This window comes from Gracilinanus agilis, chromosome 4 (assembly GCF_016433145.1).
Source record: "Gracilinanus agilis isolate LMUSP501 chromosome 4, AgileGrace, whole genome shotgun sequence".
In the NCBI taxonomy this organism is placed as follows: domain Eukaryota; kingdom Metazoa; phylum Chordata; class Mammalia; order Didelphimorphia; family Didelphidae; genus Gracilinanus; species Gracilinanus agilis.
Genome location: NC_058133.1, coordinates 513,949,071 through 513,963,981, shown reverse-complemented (window position 1 = coordinate 513,963,981; position 14,911 = coordinate 513,949,071). Strand labels below are relative to the sequence as shown.

At 46.2% G+C, this 14,911-nt stretch overlaps 1 protein-coding gene across 1 annotated transcript in view; it reads left to right on the top strand.

The window, feature by feature from the left end:
• Positions 1–14,911, top strand: part of MLPH (melanophilin) — a 64,725-nt gene that overhangs the window by 45,053 nt on the left and 4,761 nt on the right. Inside the window, 4 exon segments of the mRNA XM_044675682.1 lie at positions 1,331–1,388; positions 3,555–3,665; positions 3,668–3,784; positions 14,514–14,660. Of these exon segments, the coding sequence (XP_044531617.1) occupies positions 1,331–1,388; positions 3,555–3,665; positions 3,668–3,784; positions 14,514–14,660 (433 nt within the window).

Below are 14,911 nucleotides of genomic sequence, written 5' to 3'. Positions count from 1 at the left end.
AAGAAAGGAAGGGAGGAAGAAAAGGAAAGGAGGAAGGAAGGAAGAAAGGAAGAAGGAAGGAAGGAATTAATTAGTTCATGAAACTCCTCCTCCATGCAGCCATGCTTAACAATTGCTTTTATTGCCTGCCTATCGCTGCCCCTTGCTGCTTGAAGCCTCCCCAGCCTGGCATTAGGTGAATGGCATGAGCAGACTGAAGAGCGTGGAGGCATGGCCCAGGCATGGCCCCGAAGCACCCCTGGGTCCACCCAAGTGGTGCCTTGAAGCTGAGACTCACCAGGAGAAAAGCCTGAGTCCTGGCAGTGGTGGGTGCTTCTTCCTCAGCTAGGCCAGGGTAATAGGGAGGAGGCTGGCCAGCACCCAGAACAGCAGCTGACTTTCTCTTCCATCCCTTCCTTCACTTTCTTCTGTCTCCAATTCTGCCCCTGGTCGGACCCGCCGGGCTCCCAGATCAGCCCCAGGATAACCTCGGGAAGGCAGACGCCAAATGCTCCTCATCTCTTATCTCCGTCAGAAAGTCCTTTAATTGCAGGTTACCCCCCAGTCCTCTGAGTAGCCTCCATGCCCCGCGGTCCTGTGATTACGCTGAACTAGCAGTTAAATGGGTTTTCAAACTAAGATCTTAGCTAAGCATCTTGGCTTACCACAGATGACAGATTTAGAGCTAACATGGGCCTTAGAAGGCTACTAGCCCAACTCGCTCATGAGGAAACCGAGGCATTAAAAGATGAAGAGAGAGGTATTAGAACCAGGCCTGGAGATGGGACGTCCTGGGTTCAAATGTGACCTCAGATACTTCCTGGCTGTGTGACCCTGGGCAAGTCACTTCAATCCCTCCCACTTAGCTTTACTGATCTTCTACCTTGAATCCAATGCATAATAACGATTCTACAGTAGAAGGGAAGGGTTTAAGATCAAAGATGAAGAGACTCACCCATGTGGAGAACCTTGGAGTTAAGCTCCCCAGGCCTTAGTTTCCTCATCCGTGAAATCCAAAGTTGGACGAGAGGCCCTCCTCGGTGCCTGCCTGCTGCAGATCTGTGGTCCGATGAGTCCTAGAGCAGACCAAGCAGGGTCTTCCTGACTCCTGGGATCGTGGATTTAGAGCCAGAAGCAGAGGCACACTGGGGATAGCTCCCTCCAGTTCCCAAGAGCCTCTCTGCTGCTCGGTTTTCAGGGGAGCCCTTTGACCTTCAGAAATGGGAAATGGGAGGGCTCTTAAAAGGGGGAGCGCGCTCCCTTCCCTCAGCCCCACTCCCACCCCCAGAAAGGAGGCTTCAAATCTCGGGATTCAATGAAGACTCAGACCAAAGCCTTCTTTTTCTTATAGGTCATGTCTAGGCCACTTGTCCAGAGGAGAATATTCAATAATTCCCTTAAACTTCAAGGTAAGAAGCATCGGATCTGCCTGCTAGGAAGCCAGGAGGGGGCAGGGAGGAAACACTGTAGGGACTTTGGTGGGCCAAGCGAACAGCCACAGCTTCCACCGTGTGGTTGTTGGGGATACAAGAAAAATCCAACAGTGGGAAACCCTCCAAATGCTCACCTCAAGAGTCTGCTCTTTAAGAACTAAGGCCATTTTGTTTTCCATACGTCCAATCCCTCCCAGATGGGCAGCCACTAGAGGGCAGAGCTGGGAAGAGAAGCGGGTCCTTGACTGGGCTCGAAGGCCATCCAAGTGTCTTCTCCCTGTCACCATTCTGGATCTCTCCCGTGCTAGGGCTCTTGGGATGTCCTTTGGATTTGCCCAGTCTCTCCAACAGAGAGTGTATGTCATGTTTCCTCGGTAGAATATAAGCTCCTCGAGGGCAGCCTCTCTTGCCTTCTCCCTGTCTCCTTTGTGCCTGGATGAGATTGTTTATTAAACGTCAGACAATTAAGCCGTGCTCCATAGATTTGAATTGTCCCCAACAACAAAAACCCACCCCCCCACCCCATCCAAAGTAGATTCCCCCAAATGGTTCAGCAAAACCACCAGGAAGCACGACTGCAAGAGATCCTTCTGCCACAGTCCTGACCTTGTTTGGCTCCCCATTGCTTTATGGGAAAATCTCTCTCGCCTCCATCACACTCTTCATTTCCTCCTTCAGCAGAGCTCCCGTTAGGAATGCGATTTCTTATTTTCATGATGCCTCAGGGTGCTTAGGAACAAGCCATGCCTCAGTGGTTCTTCCCAACTGCCCACCTATTCATCACAACATGAACTAATCCCCAGCAGCTGGGCTTGTTGAGTTTGTGGCTGCTTGTAACAGTCTGTCCAGCTTGCCCTTCACTGTCACACCTCCCTGTGCCCTCCTAATTGGCTGCTCCTGATCTGCGATGGGCTTTTGAGCCAGACCACCATGGCAGTTAGAATTGCCCATTAAATCAAGATAAATGGACTCTAGGGGAGACCCTGAAGGAAGGCCTTCACTGCGAGGAGAGTATGTGGCGTGGAAGAGCTCCATCCAGAATGCTCGTGATCTTTGGTTTACTTACCAGATCTCGTCAGGGTCCCAGATAATTGGGCTAAAAAGGAGCCGAATTCGAGATAAGGAGGGCGTTGTTAGAACACCCTAAATTCTTGATCCCACCTGGGCTTTCCTACCATAAAGTCTTCCTCAGATTTTTTGTCCTAACAATAAACCGTTCTCAAAGGCTCTGCTCACAGGGGGGCATGTGATTCCCAGACCTGTCTGCACTTCTACTGCTTTTCTGCTCTGCACATATTATTTCTAGCCAGACTGGCCTCATCGATGGTCCCTGAACTGGACAATGAATTTCCCACCTCCATGCCTTTGCATAGTCTGTCCCCTGTGTTTATGTTTCCTCCTCATCTCCAGCTCTAAAAATCTTTAACTTCCTTCAACATTGAATTCAGGAGTCACCTCCAATAAGGTGTCTTCCATGACTCCCCAAGCTATGGGTACTTTCTCCTTAAATTCTCTTATTTATTGAGCTATTTAAATGGCTTTTGCCTCCAGTAGAATCCAAGCTGCTTCAGGATGGAGGAGGCTTTATTTTTGTCTTTGTCTAGCCCAGGCAAACAGTAGGAATTTAATAAATGTTTGTTGAATGGATGGATGGAGAGATGAAAAGCTATTGAAAGAGACCAGTCATCTCTGATCCAGAGTAAAGAAAGTACACACTGAGTGGCCCTCTGTATACTCCTTAAAAAACAAAAACTTTCCCTCTGCCTTAGAAGCAATACTATGTATTGGTTCCAAGGCAGAAGAGTGGTAAGGGGGAGGCAACTGGGGTTAATTGACTTGCCCAAGGTCACACAGCTAGGAAGTGTCTGAGGTCAGATTTGAACCCAGGACCTCCTGCCTCCTGATCTGGTGCTCTAACTCAGCTACTCCCTCTGATACACTCTTTCTTGTAAGAGCTCTGATTGGTCTTTCTAACAGACACTTTCTAACAGGCCACTGTCCAAAGTTCTGGGGGGGGAAGGGAGGTTGCACTGACTAAAGTATTGAGGGAGACTGTTCTGGAGGCTGGCATGGAAACTACTGTTGTGTTTGAGCTTTCCAACATACCATGTGAGGAACTCCAAGCTTTTGTTTCCCATGAAGACACAGTCGGTGGCCCTTTCAGCCGAAAGTCAGATTACCGAGGCTCCTTGACCCAGAGGAACCCCAATGGGAAAAACAGGAGGGTGGATCACATCTTTGCGGTAAGACGCTCACCCCGCTCCATTTCATACTTCAGTCCGATGAGTCTATTGTTTATAGCTAAATACCAAAGGATGGGCCAGCTGAGCCCAGCGAGGGTGGAGAAGAGAAAAGGGGGCGCCTTCGACTGGGTATCAGCCCACGAGCATTTATTAAGCGCTGACTGCTTGGGGATACCAAGAAAAGGAAGAAGCAATACCTGAGAGAGACACAGAGAGACAAAGAGTGAGAGGGAGGGGAGGAGGGAGACAAAGTGACAGAGAGACAGAGAGAGAGAAAGAGAGGGAGAGGAAGGGAGACAGATAGGGAGAGAGACAGAGAGAGACAAAGAATGACAAAGAGACAGAGAGAAAGAGAGAGAACATGAGAGACAGAGAAAGACNGACAGGGAGAGAGACAGAGAGAGACAAAGAATGACAAAGAGACAGAGAGAAAGAGAGAGAACATGAGAGACAGAGAGAGAAAGACAGAGACAAAGAGGACAGAGAGAGAGACAGAGAAACAAAGAGAGACAGAGAGACAGGGAGAGAGACAGAGAGACAAGGAGTGACAGAGAGAAGAAGAAAGACAGAGACAAAGAGACAGAAAAAGAGAACATGAGAGACAGAAAGACAAAGTGATAGAGAGAGAGAGAGAGAGAGAGAGAGAGAGAGACAAAGACAAAGAGGGCAGAAAGACAGACAAAGAGTGACAGAGAGATAAAGAGAGACAAAGTGACAGAGAGACAGAAAGAGAGAGGGAACATGAGAGACAGAGACAGAGAGACACAGAGATACAAAAAGTGACAGAGAGAGAGAGACAGAGAGATGGAGCATCACATGGGAACAATAGCAAGTAGCTCAGTGAGGCTCTATTTAGTCCTTCAGAGGATAGGGAAGCAGTGGAGTTTCTTGAGTGGGAGATGACTTGGTCATATGAGCACTTTGGGAGAATCTCTTAGTGATTGTATGAAAGCATGATTGAATGGGGGGAGATCAACAATAATGAGCATTATTCCACTGGCAATAACTCACATCTATGGAGTAATTTCAAGTCTACAAAGTGCCTTTCCCTATTTTGGATCCTCTGAGATTATCTCAGTGACTTAATTAGAAGACCACGACAATAGACTATGAGAGTTGATGAGGGCCTGGATTAGGGTGCCAGCTGTGGAGAGTGGAAAGAAGGGGACGGGAGGGAGGTCTTGGGAATTAAAAAAAAAACAAGATATGGCTGTAATTGTAGGAATAATTCTGAGAGAGAATAGTAATATTCTATAATGCTATTATAATAATAATATAATAGTCTTATTATTAAGGCTAGAAGAAGTATCATTAACCCAAATTTGCAAAGGAGGATACTAGTCACTGAGGGGTTAATTGACCAATAGTTTGGCTAATATGTGAGAATAACAAGGAAGTGCCGCCATCTCAGAATTTCATTTTAGTGGTTTTTAACATTGATTTTTGCTTTTCTTTTTGGCTCCTCCCCAGAAACCCGTGATGACCCATCATCCTTGAAGACAGCCTTCACCATAAAAGTCCCATGCAGACGGCTCACGTTCCCTCCACTGTCATTACAATTGTGTTCTTCTCCCTTCTCCATCCCTCTCTCGAGAAAAGAGAAAACGCTGCTTGTGGGGGAGTCCAACTTCAAGATGATAACGGCTGCCAGCTTTTCCTCCAAGTCACTGCAGAGTGAACTCAATAATAGAACCACAAGGCCCTTCGCTTCCCAGACCACTGTTGCTTACTTGCTTACTTGTTTCTTTCCAGTTGGATACGTCCCTGAATTTATATTCTGCAGGTTCGTAGGGTTACAGATAGAAGGACCTTAGAGAGCATCTGCTCATGTGAACATGCACAAGAGGTCACCGGAGATCAGTACACAGAGACAGAGAGAGACAAAGAGAGAGAGAGAGAGAGAGAGACAGACAGACAGACAGACAGACAGACAGACAGACAGACAGACAGAGAAAGAGACAGAGAGAGACAGAGAGACAGAGACAGAGAACAAGAGAGAGAGAGAGAGAGAGAGAGAGAGAGACAAAGAGAAAGAGAGAGGGGGGGAGATTCACTTTGACTTGATGTTTCTTTGGTTGGCACAGATGCTACTGCTAATAATAATATTGCTAATGCTAATAATAATAGTTCTCGTTTATACGGCACTTTACAGACATCGTCTCATTTGACCCTCACCATAAGCCCATGAGGCAGGGGCTGCTGTTATTCCTATTTTACCGATAAGGAAACTAAGACCCAGAAAGGTGAGTGACTTGCCCAGAGTCACATGCCTAATATAAGGCAGACTTGAACTCCGCGTCCTCCTGCCTCCCAGGCTAGCTCCCTGTCTGTGCTGATCATGGTGCCTCCTTGCTTTCGTTCTCCAACCCCAGCACCGTTTTTGTCTTTCCTCCATCAAGCTAGTGACAATGTCCCCTTTGGTTCTCTCAGTGGCGCCGGGGTACCAGTGTCACACTTGATTATCCATCCATTGGTTACTTTCTCCCATGCTAGAAGAGTCGCCTCCCTCCCAGGCTCCGGCTTTGGGGGCTTTATGGTACTTTCTAACTCAACTTTCCACACACAGGCCATTTGGGCGATGTATTACAAGCTCCTTGAACCTACCCTGAAGCTTTCCATTGCCCTTTGGGTTACTTAATGACACACTAAGAACTCCTGCCAGCAGTGATGAAGGGTGTTTTCTTTTGGCCCCATTGCAAAACTCACTCGTGCCATTGGTCTCTCAAACATGGGCCCCCTCACCTCCTTACTGGTGATTTGCTGCAGAGACATCCTCTAACAGAATCTCATATTATTATTAGCGTCCTGAGGGCAGGTACTGCCTCGCCCTTGTATCTCTATCCCCCGCCCTTAGCACAGTGCCTGGCACTTATGGAGAGCCAAAAGTGACCTTAGAAACAATTTAGTTGGAGCATCTGGGTAGCTCAGTGGATTGAGAGCCAGGCCCAGAGAAGGGAGGCCCTGGGTTCAAATCCGGCCTCAGACACTTCCCAGCTGTGTGACCCTGGGCAAGTCACTTGACCCCCATGGCCCACCCTTACCATTCTTCCACCTAGGAGCCAATACACAGAAGTTAAGGGTTTAAAAAAAAAAAAGAAACAATTTAGTCAAACTCTCCCATTTTATAAAGAAGGAAACAGAGGCTCCAGGCAGGCAGGACCCCAATTCTTATCCTAGCAGAAAAGTAAAAGAAAGAGAAGGTATCATCTTGGGTACTGGGCTGCCCACAAAGTCCCGTTATGCTCCTCCTGCCTGGGTTTCCCCTGAGAGCCTCAGAGAAGGTAGGTCAGATTCTCAATTCTCTAGTGGAAATTGTTTCAGGTAACAGTCTGGTAACTCGGTGTTAATAAATATTAAAGGATTCTTGGTCCCCCATGCCAGATGGCTGTCCATTATTCACTTAGATACAAATGGAGGATCCTAGATCAAGAGCTGGAAGGGACTTCAGAGGCTATCTAGTCTAACCCTCTCATTTTATAGCAACTGAGGCCCAGAAAGGCAAAGTGATTTGTCCATAAATGGCAGAAGAAGGATTCGAACTCATGTCCTGTTGACTCTCATTGCAGCTCTTTTCCCCTCACTCCCCTGACTCTGCACTCATGCTGCCACTCTCCTGGGAAAAAAAGAGATCCCAAGGTTGAAAGAATCTCAGCAGTCACTTCAACCCTTCATTTTTCAGAGAAGGAAACAGGCCTAGAGAGGGAAAATACTTTGGCCAAGGTCACCAAAATAAATAAAGACTGGATTAGAACACAGATCCTCAACTTGGAATTCAGTGTTTAGAACCTCATCATCTCTCACCTGGAAATTCTAATCACTTCTTAATGGGGCTCTTGGCTGCCATTTTCCCCCTTCCATTTTTTATTGTCCAAACATGTAACTTCATCAGTATGGGGAACATTGGCATGGGAAATCCTACTGATTCTAGATAGCAACTTGTTGGCAATTTGTTGTTTCCTGAGGTGCTGAAAGGTTCAGCCACTTAACCAGGATCACAAAGTCAGTATATATCCAATGGTGGGACTTCAACTGAGGTCCTCCTGAATGGGAGGGTGACTTCCCTATGCTATGCTGGCCACACACCTCTTCCCATCCCTATAGAGCCTCTGAAGCATCTATCTCAAGAAGAATAAGGTGTCCAAAAGTTTTAGTGGTTCTCCATTGCTTCCAGGATAAAATGCAGTCCTACCCCCTCTTATTTGGCATTCATTGCTCTTCCCAACATGGTACCAGCCTCCCTTTCCAGACTTCTTTCATGGTATCCTCCCTCAAAACATCTCTCCTTTTACTGTTCCTTCTACAGGGCAATCCATCTCTAGCTCTTTGCCCTTGCGCTGGCTCACCCCTCTTCCTGAAATGCACATCCTGCTCACATCTCCCTCTCTGGACAATAATAATAGCTTCCATTCATTTAAGATTTCCAAAACACTTTACATATGTTATCTCATTTGATTCTCACAACAATTGTGTGAGGTAGGTGCTCCTGTCCCTATTTTAAAGATGAGAAAACTAAGTCTAAAAGGGGTTATGTATAGCTAGGAAAAGTCTAAGACAGGATTTGAATGCACAGGATGCTGAGAAAAGCCCCTCTGAGTTACTTCTGCATATTTCCCCACTGTTACTGATGGGACTCAAAGAGAAATAAATAGTCTAGTATTCAAGACCTTCCACAATCTGCCACCACCCTAGTTTTCTGGTCCTGTTCTTCTCCCCTTCTTGCCTCCCCTGCTCCAGATAAATGAAACTATTTTATGTCCTCAAAACATTCCTAACATAGTCCCACCTCTGTGTTTTTACTCATACAGATTCCTGTGCTAGGAATACCTTATTCCATCTTCTTCCTCTGGTGACTTCCCATTCATCCTTTAAATCCCATCTCAAGTTTGAGCCCAGATCTTCTAACTCCAAATCTGTAGTTCTTTCTCCCATACAACACTAGCTCTTGGAGACCACAAAGCATTTTTCTTAACATTTTCTTTGTAATCCCTGACTGGTTTTGGTCCCTGCCAGCTATTGTCAAGAAAGAACTCCTTAAGCAAGAAAGAAAGAACTGTTTGAGCATGAGCATAACAGACCTCTAGTGGCTACTTGAATAAGGTGACTCAGGACTTTTAGGGTCTGGGAATTATTCCCAAGGTGAGAATCACCCAAGCCTCTTTGCTTTTTTAGCCCAAAGTTAGACAGAAATGTCAGACAGGAATGACTTGATGTCTTCCAGCTTAGAGGACTTAGTGAGCTCAGCCCTGCAATGCCATCCACTACATCACTAAATGAGAGTCACTATCTCAGCCAGAGAGTCACTATCTCAGGAGCTTTTCATGTCCTATATTTGACATAGAAAACTCTCCAAAATTCATTGATTTATTTCTAAGAATCATTGAATTCCTACTTAGAGCTGTAAGGGACCTTAAAATTAACAGACTGGAGTTCCTTCATTTCTATATGTAAATTACAACTTTTATATGTAAATTTACATGTAAATTAGTTCCCCATTTTACATTTTATGTGACTTGCCCAAAGTCTCACTATGAGGCCTAAAGAAGGGACACAATTTGACTATGCAAGCAATAGAGCTGGAATTTAAGCCCAAGTCCTCTGATGCTGAATTCAGAAAAGGCACCTTGCTAGTAGCCAGAAAGTATAAAACAAGGGAAATAAATGAGTTAACTAATAAACACTTTCTTAAAGCACAGTGGACTGGAAAGTCATGGACTTGGGGTCAGGAAGTCCTGGATTCAAATCCCAGCTCTAACAGAAGCTGCATAACCATGAGCAATTCATTTTACTGAAAAATAGGGATAATAAAAGTTATACTCAGAACTGTCTTTGTTCCAGAGTGCTCTGGGAGAGAAAAGGATAGTAAGTCATGAAGGGGACACTTTCCCCACAGCAGGTTGTGCTTTCTCCTTGGGAGGGTTTGCCACCATTTTCCTTCTCTCTCCACTCCCTGCACCTCACCTTATGACATTCTGCCAGCCATGACCAGTAGGTGACAAAGTTGTCACCACCGAAGGTCCGTCCCATCCCTATGAGCCAATGCTTTTCACCAAATTCCCTTAGGGGCAAGTCAGACCATCCCCTTTTCCGAAACCTTATAGGGACCCCATTTGTCCCCCAACTCAACCATTTGTGCCACCTGGTGAAAAAAAGGGGTCAAAGACTTAGGACCAGAAGGAGCTTTAGATGGTTTCTTAGAGATGATGCTGAAGGAGGCATCTGACTTGCCCAAAGTCTCACTATGAGCCAGATAGTGAGCTGGGTGCTGTGGATACACCTGAAAGTAGGTTGGTGCTTGCCTTCAAGGGGCTTACATGTTCACACTTGTCCATCAGAGAAGTGCACGACATCTCATACAATCTTCCTTGGTATCTCTATGTTCATATGTGTATGTTGGTTTGCTGATCAAGTCCAAAGGAAAAAGGAAAGAATCTTTTTAAGTAAACGCAGTATATGTGAGTAGTAGACCCGGGTCCCCTGACAGGGACTGCTGACTCTATCCCTTCCTCAGGACTTACTGTCTTTAACAAGACGTTTTAGAATTTTTTTGGCAGACTTTCAAATCAAGTCACCCAACAATAATTTGAAGAATTTCCCTTTTTAGAAATCGAGATCTCTGCCCTTTTCTAGTCTAGCCTCAGCTCTTCCATTATCCACCTTTATTTTTCCAGACACCTAAATTCAGTCCCTCAATCACATCCATGAATTCTAATAGTACCCTGAGCTCTTTCTGGGCTTGAGGGCATGAACTCACAGAGGGCAGGGGGCCCTTGCCATCTCCTTTACCTTAGGTTTCAATTTTGGATCTCCCTTCCTTTTTCTACCAGTCTCTCAAAATAGGAGGTGAATGATTCTACCTTCTCTCCTCCATCCATCAGCATCATATTAGTCACCCCTACACAATGGTTGTTTACCTTCTTGGAGTTTTCCCTTGTCTCTCCATAGCCAATAAAAGTCAAATGTTGAAATTCCTCACAGGCCATGAGTTTGTTCCAAACTCAGCATTCCTTTTTTTTTTTTTTAATTTGAAAATTTTTATTTAATGAATTTAGAATAGTTTTCAATGGTTACACGAATTGTGCTCTTTACCTCCTCTCCTCCCACCCCCCTCCCATAGCCAACAAATAATTCCACTGGATTTTACATGTGTCATTGATCAAGACCTATTTCCATATTATTAATATTTACACTAGGGTGATCGTTTACAGTCTACATCCCCAATCATATCCCCATCGACCCATGTGATCAAGCAGTTGTTTTTCTTCTGTTTCTGCTCCCACAGTTCTTCCTCTGAATGCGGATACATTCTTTCTCATAAGTCCCTCAGAAATGTCTTGGGTCATTGCATTGCTACTAGAAATCTATTACATTCGATTGTACCACAGTGTATCTGTCTCTGTGTATAATGTTCTTCTGGTTCTGCTTCTTTCACTCTGCATCAGTCTATGGAGGTCTTTCCAGTTCACATGGAATTCCTCCAGTTCATTATTCCTTTGAGCACAATAGTATTCCATCACCAACAGATACCACAATTTGTTCAGCCATTCCCCAATCAAAGGACACACCCTCGTTTTCCAATTTTTTGCCACCACAAAGACCGAGCTCTAGCATTCCTAACCATCTCGTAGTACCACTTCATTCTTTTGCCAGCCTTTGCTTTGGCCCCTTGCCCGCGTCTTTAGAGAATGGTCAGTGGCTTCTCTATCAGGCCACATTGTTCTCTGAAATGATTCTCCTTTTCTTCTTCATGGGAACCATTTGTGTTTGTGTCATCCCAAATCTATTCTTAAGCCCCCTCCATCTCTGCTGAGCCAACTTGAAGAATCAAGAATGGCCCAAAGGATGGCCCAAGGGCCATGAGATCCCAGCTGACATTTTAGAAATTTCCTCTTCCAAAATCAAGGTTGGGCCCTCATCGATCATGAACTCTAACACTGAGTGGTCATTTCCTCCCAAAGTTCCCATCATGTCTGTTCTCAGCAGCCACTTCTTCCTCATTTAATTGAATCCGGTCTAGAATGGCACTTTCCCCTTCCTTCGCCTCTCGAAGGCTGAAATATCAAAGTCCTTGCGACAGCACACGAGGATTACAGGAAGATGGTCAGAGATATCGATTTGCCTTTGAACTCTGAGGATAATGGATCTTGGAGGAGGTTGATGCTACACTGAGAAAGCTTCATTTCCTGGGGGCACCGAACACTGTGCACAAGAAGTGAAGTTAACCTGCTTAAAGGCTGTTAAGTCTCGGTGGAAATTCGGGGGGATCAAATTATATCCCTGATGACTCAAAGGACCCAAGTCCCTCCTTCTTTAGTGCCCGCTCCCCTAATGAGATTAGGGAGGGGGAAAGATGGGAGTTGGTTGGAGGGAGGCTGTGTAAGCCTGTGACCTAATCAGCAAAGGAGAATAAAAGAGGAGGGGCCCCAGGCATACCAGTGTGGCTTGGACCCAGACCCAGCAGGACCACTTGCCCAGAAGCTAAGCTCCTGCCTCTCCTGAGAGACCTAGTAAGTATCCTCTTTCCAACTGTGGCTACTGACATCGGTGAGATCTCAGTGGGGTCAGGGAAATGGGTGCCCACTGCCCTCCTACAGCTTAGGTCCTCTGAGGTCTCCCTCTGGGGCTGCAGTGGGTGCTGCTAGCTAGCTAGGAGAGGGGGGAGGAAGGAGGCAGAGAGAACATGGGAGGATGGCTCTGCTCTGCTCTGCACGTTGCCACAGTTTCTCCACAAGGTCTACACCAAGGTCTGTTGTTATATCTGTGGTCACTGTGCAGGACACACTTGCCAATGAGTCTGTCTCAAAGGAGAAGGCCTCAAGTGGCTGAAAGACTCTCTGGTTTTGGTAGCTTTGGTCATATTGTGATTAATGCAGATGGCAATAATAATAGCAAGCATTTCTATTCCATTCCAAACTTTAAAGTTTACCTTCCATAGAGCATCTCTTCCGATGCTCCCAACAGCTCTGGGAAGTGGACGCTATTATTACCTCAATTTTACAGATAAGAAAATCGAGTCTGTTAGAGATCAAATGACTTGCCTGAGCTAATATGTGTCTGAGTGAGGAGTTGAACTCAAGTCTTCTTGCTTTCTTATCTCTTGGCCCTTAAAAATCTAATCCTATTCATTTCACTATCTGCAGAGATCAGAGAAGTCCCTTGCAGACTGAAAATCAGTAGAGTTGGGGATAGATTGCTCAGTGGATTGAAAGCCAGTCCCAGAGACAGGAGGTTCTGGGTTCAAATCTGGCCTCAGACACTTCCTAGCTGGATGACCCTGGGCAAGTCACTTAACCCCCATTGCCTAGCCTTTACTGCTCTTCTACCTTGGAATATAATATTGGTTCTATGACCAAAGGTAAGAGTTTTAAAAAGAAAAGAAAAAGAGATAAATAGAGTGCAAGCGATGGGGTGGTCAGCAGTGGATTGTGAGTGGTAGCTTTTTTTAAGTTTTTATAACTTGTATATTTCAAAAGCTTTTAAGAGGTAAATTTCTCTTGCTGTATTTATGCTAAATATCATTGTTTTCAGTCTCTTTGCTTCAAACCTATTAGCTGCCTGTAGTTAAATGATGCAGTGAAAAAAACAAAGCCACTGGGCTTTGAGAATCCCAGCTACTCCTTAACTAAATTATCTCATCCTCTTCTCTGAGATTCAACAAATACATCCAAGTCAGCAAATGTTTTAAGTGCTTATATATGCAAGACATTGCAGGGAAGTGGGATTCAGAGCATACATTTGATTCTCAGAAGAGGACATTAACATTTGCCCATTTTACAGAAGAGGAAACTGAGGTTCAGAGACTTGGCCACACAGCTGATACTAGAAAAGGGGTTCAAACACAGGATTAAGGACCTGAACCAATTCCACTCAGTCCCATTGGTTCTCTATTGAGGACCTCTCAAGCTATGGATTTTTTTTTTCTTAACCTTTACCTTCTGTCTTAGAATTAATACTAAGCATTGCTTCTGAAGAGTGGTAAGGGTTAGGCAACTGAGGCTATGTGACCCTGGGCAAGTCACTTAATCCCCAATGCTTAACCCTTACCATTCTTCTGCCTTAGAAGCAATACAATACCGATTCTAGGGCAGAAGGTAAGAGCTTAAAAGAGACACAGAGACAGAGAGAGACAGAAAGAGGAGACAGAGAGAGCAGAAAGACAGAGAGAGGAGAGAGACAGAGACACAGAGAGAGAGAGATGAAGAGAGAGACAGAAAGAGACAGAAAGAGGCAGAAAGAGGAGAGAGAGAGAAGAGAGGAGAAAGAGAGAAGAGAGAGACAAAGAAAGAGACAGAGACAGAGAAAGAGAGGAGGGCAACTGGGTAACTCAGTGGATTGAGAGTCAGGCCTAGAGACGGGAGGTTCTGGGTTCAAATCTGGCCTCAGACACTTTCCAGCTGTGTGACCCTGGGCAAGTCACTTGACCCCCATTGCCTAGCCCTTACCATTTTTTTGCCTTGATTCCAAGATGGAAGGTAAGTGTTTTTAAAAATAATAATTAAAAAAAATTGTTTTAATAAAAGAGAGAGAAGAGAGAGAGAGACACAGAGACAGACAGAGAGGAGAGACAGGCAGAGACACAGAGACAGACAGAAGCAGACAGAGACAGAGAAGAGAGACAGACAGAGACAGAGACGGAGAGACAGAGAGAGACACAGAGGCAGACAGAGACAGAGAGAAGAGAGGACAGACAGAGACACAGAGACAGACAGAAGCAGACAGAGACAGAGACAGAGAGGAGAGACAGACAGAGAGCCCGAGGCAGGGACGAGACACTGAGCTGAGACGGAAGGAGAGCTCTAGACAGAGAAGCGCAGCTGCTCTCAAGGCGCCTCACGCGGGTCTCTGCCTTCTCTGGCCACAGGCGAGGGTCCGTCTCCCAGAATCCCGAGCGACCTGCTGGCCGGCACCATGAAGCTTCTGGCCGTGGGCTTCGTGTACCTGCTGCTGGCCTGCCTGGCCCTGCCCGGGGCCGAGTGCCGGCTCCACGACCGCTCCATGGAGATCCGGAGTGAGTTCCCGCCTGCCCTGCAGGGGCCCGGCTGGTGCTGGCCCAGGCGCTGCCTTTCCCTCCCCACATCCCGAGTCCTCCTCCGGCTCTCAGGCTCCGGGCCTCGGGGCCCCTCCTGCCCTCGGGCGTCCTGAACCCCCCCAGACTCTGTGACGGCAGCCAGGCTGGGCTCAGCAAGCTCAGTTCGGAGCCACCAGGAGCCCCCCAGGAGGCTGGGGGAGGGGGGACACCCGAAACAGGCAGCGATTTTC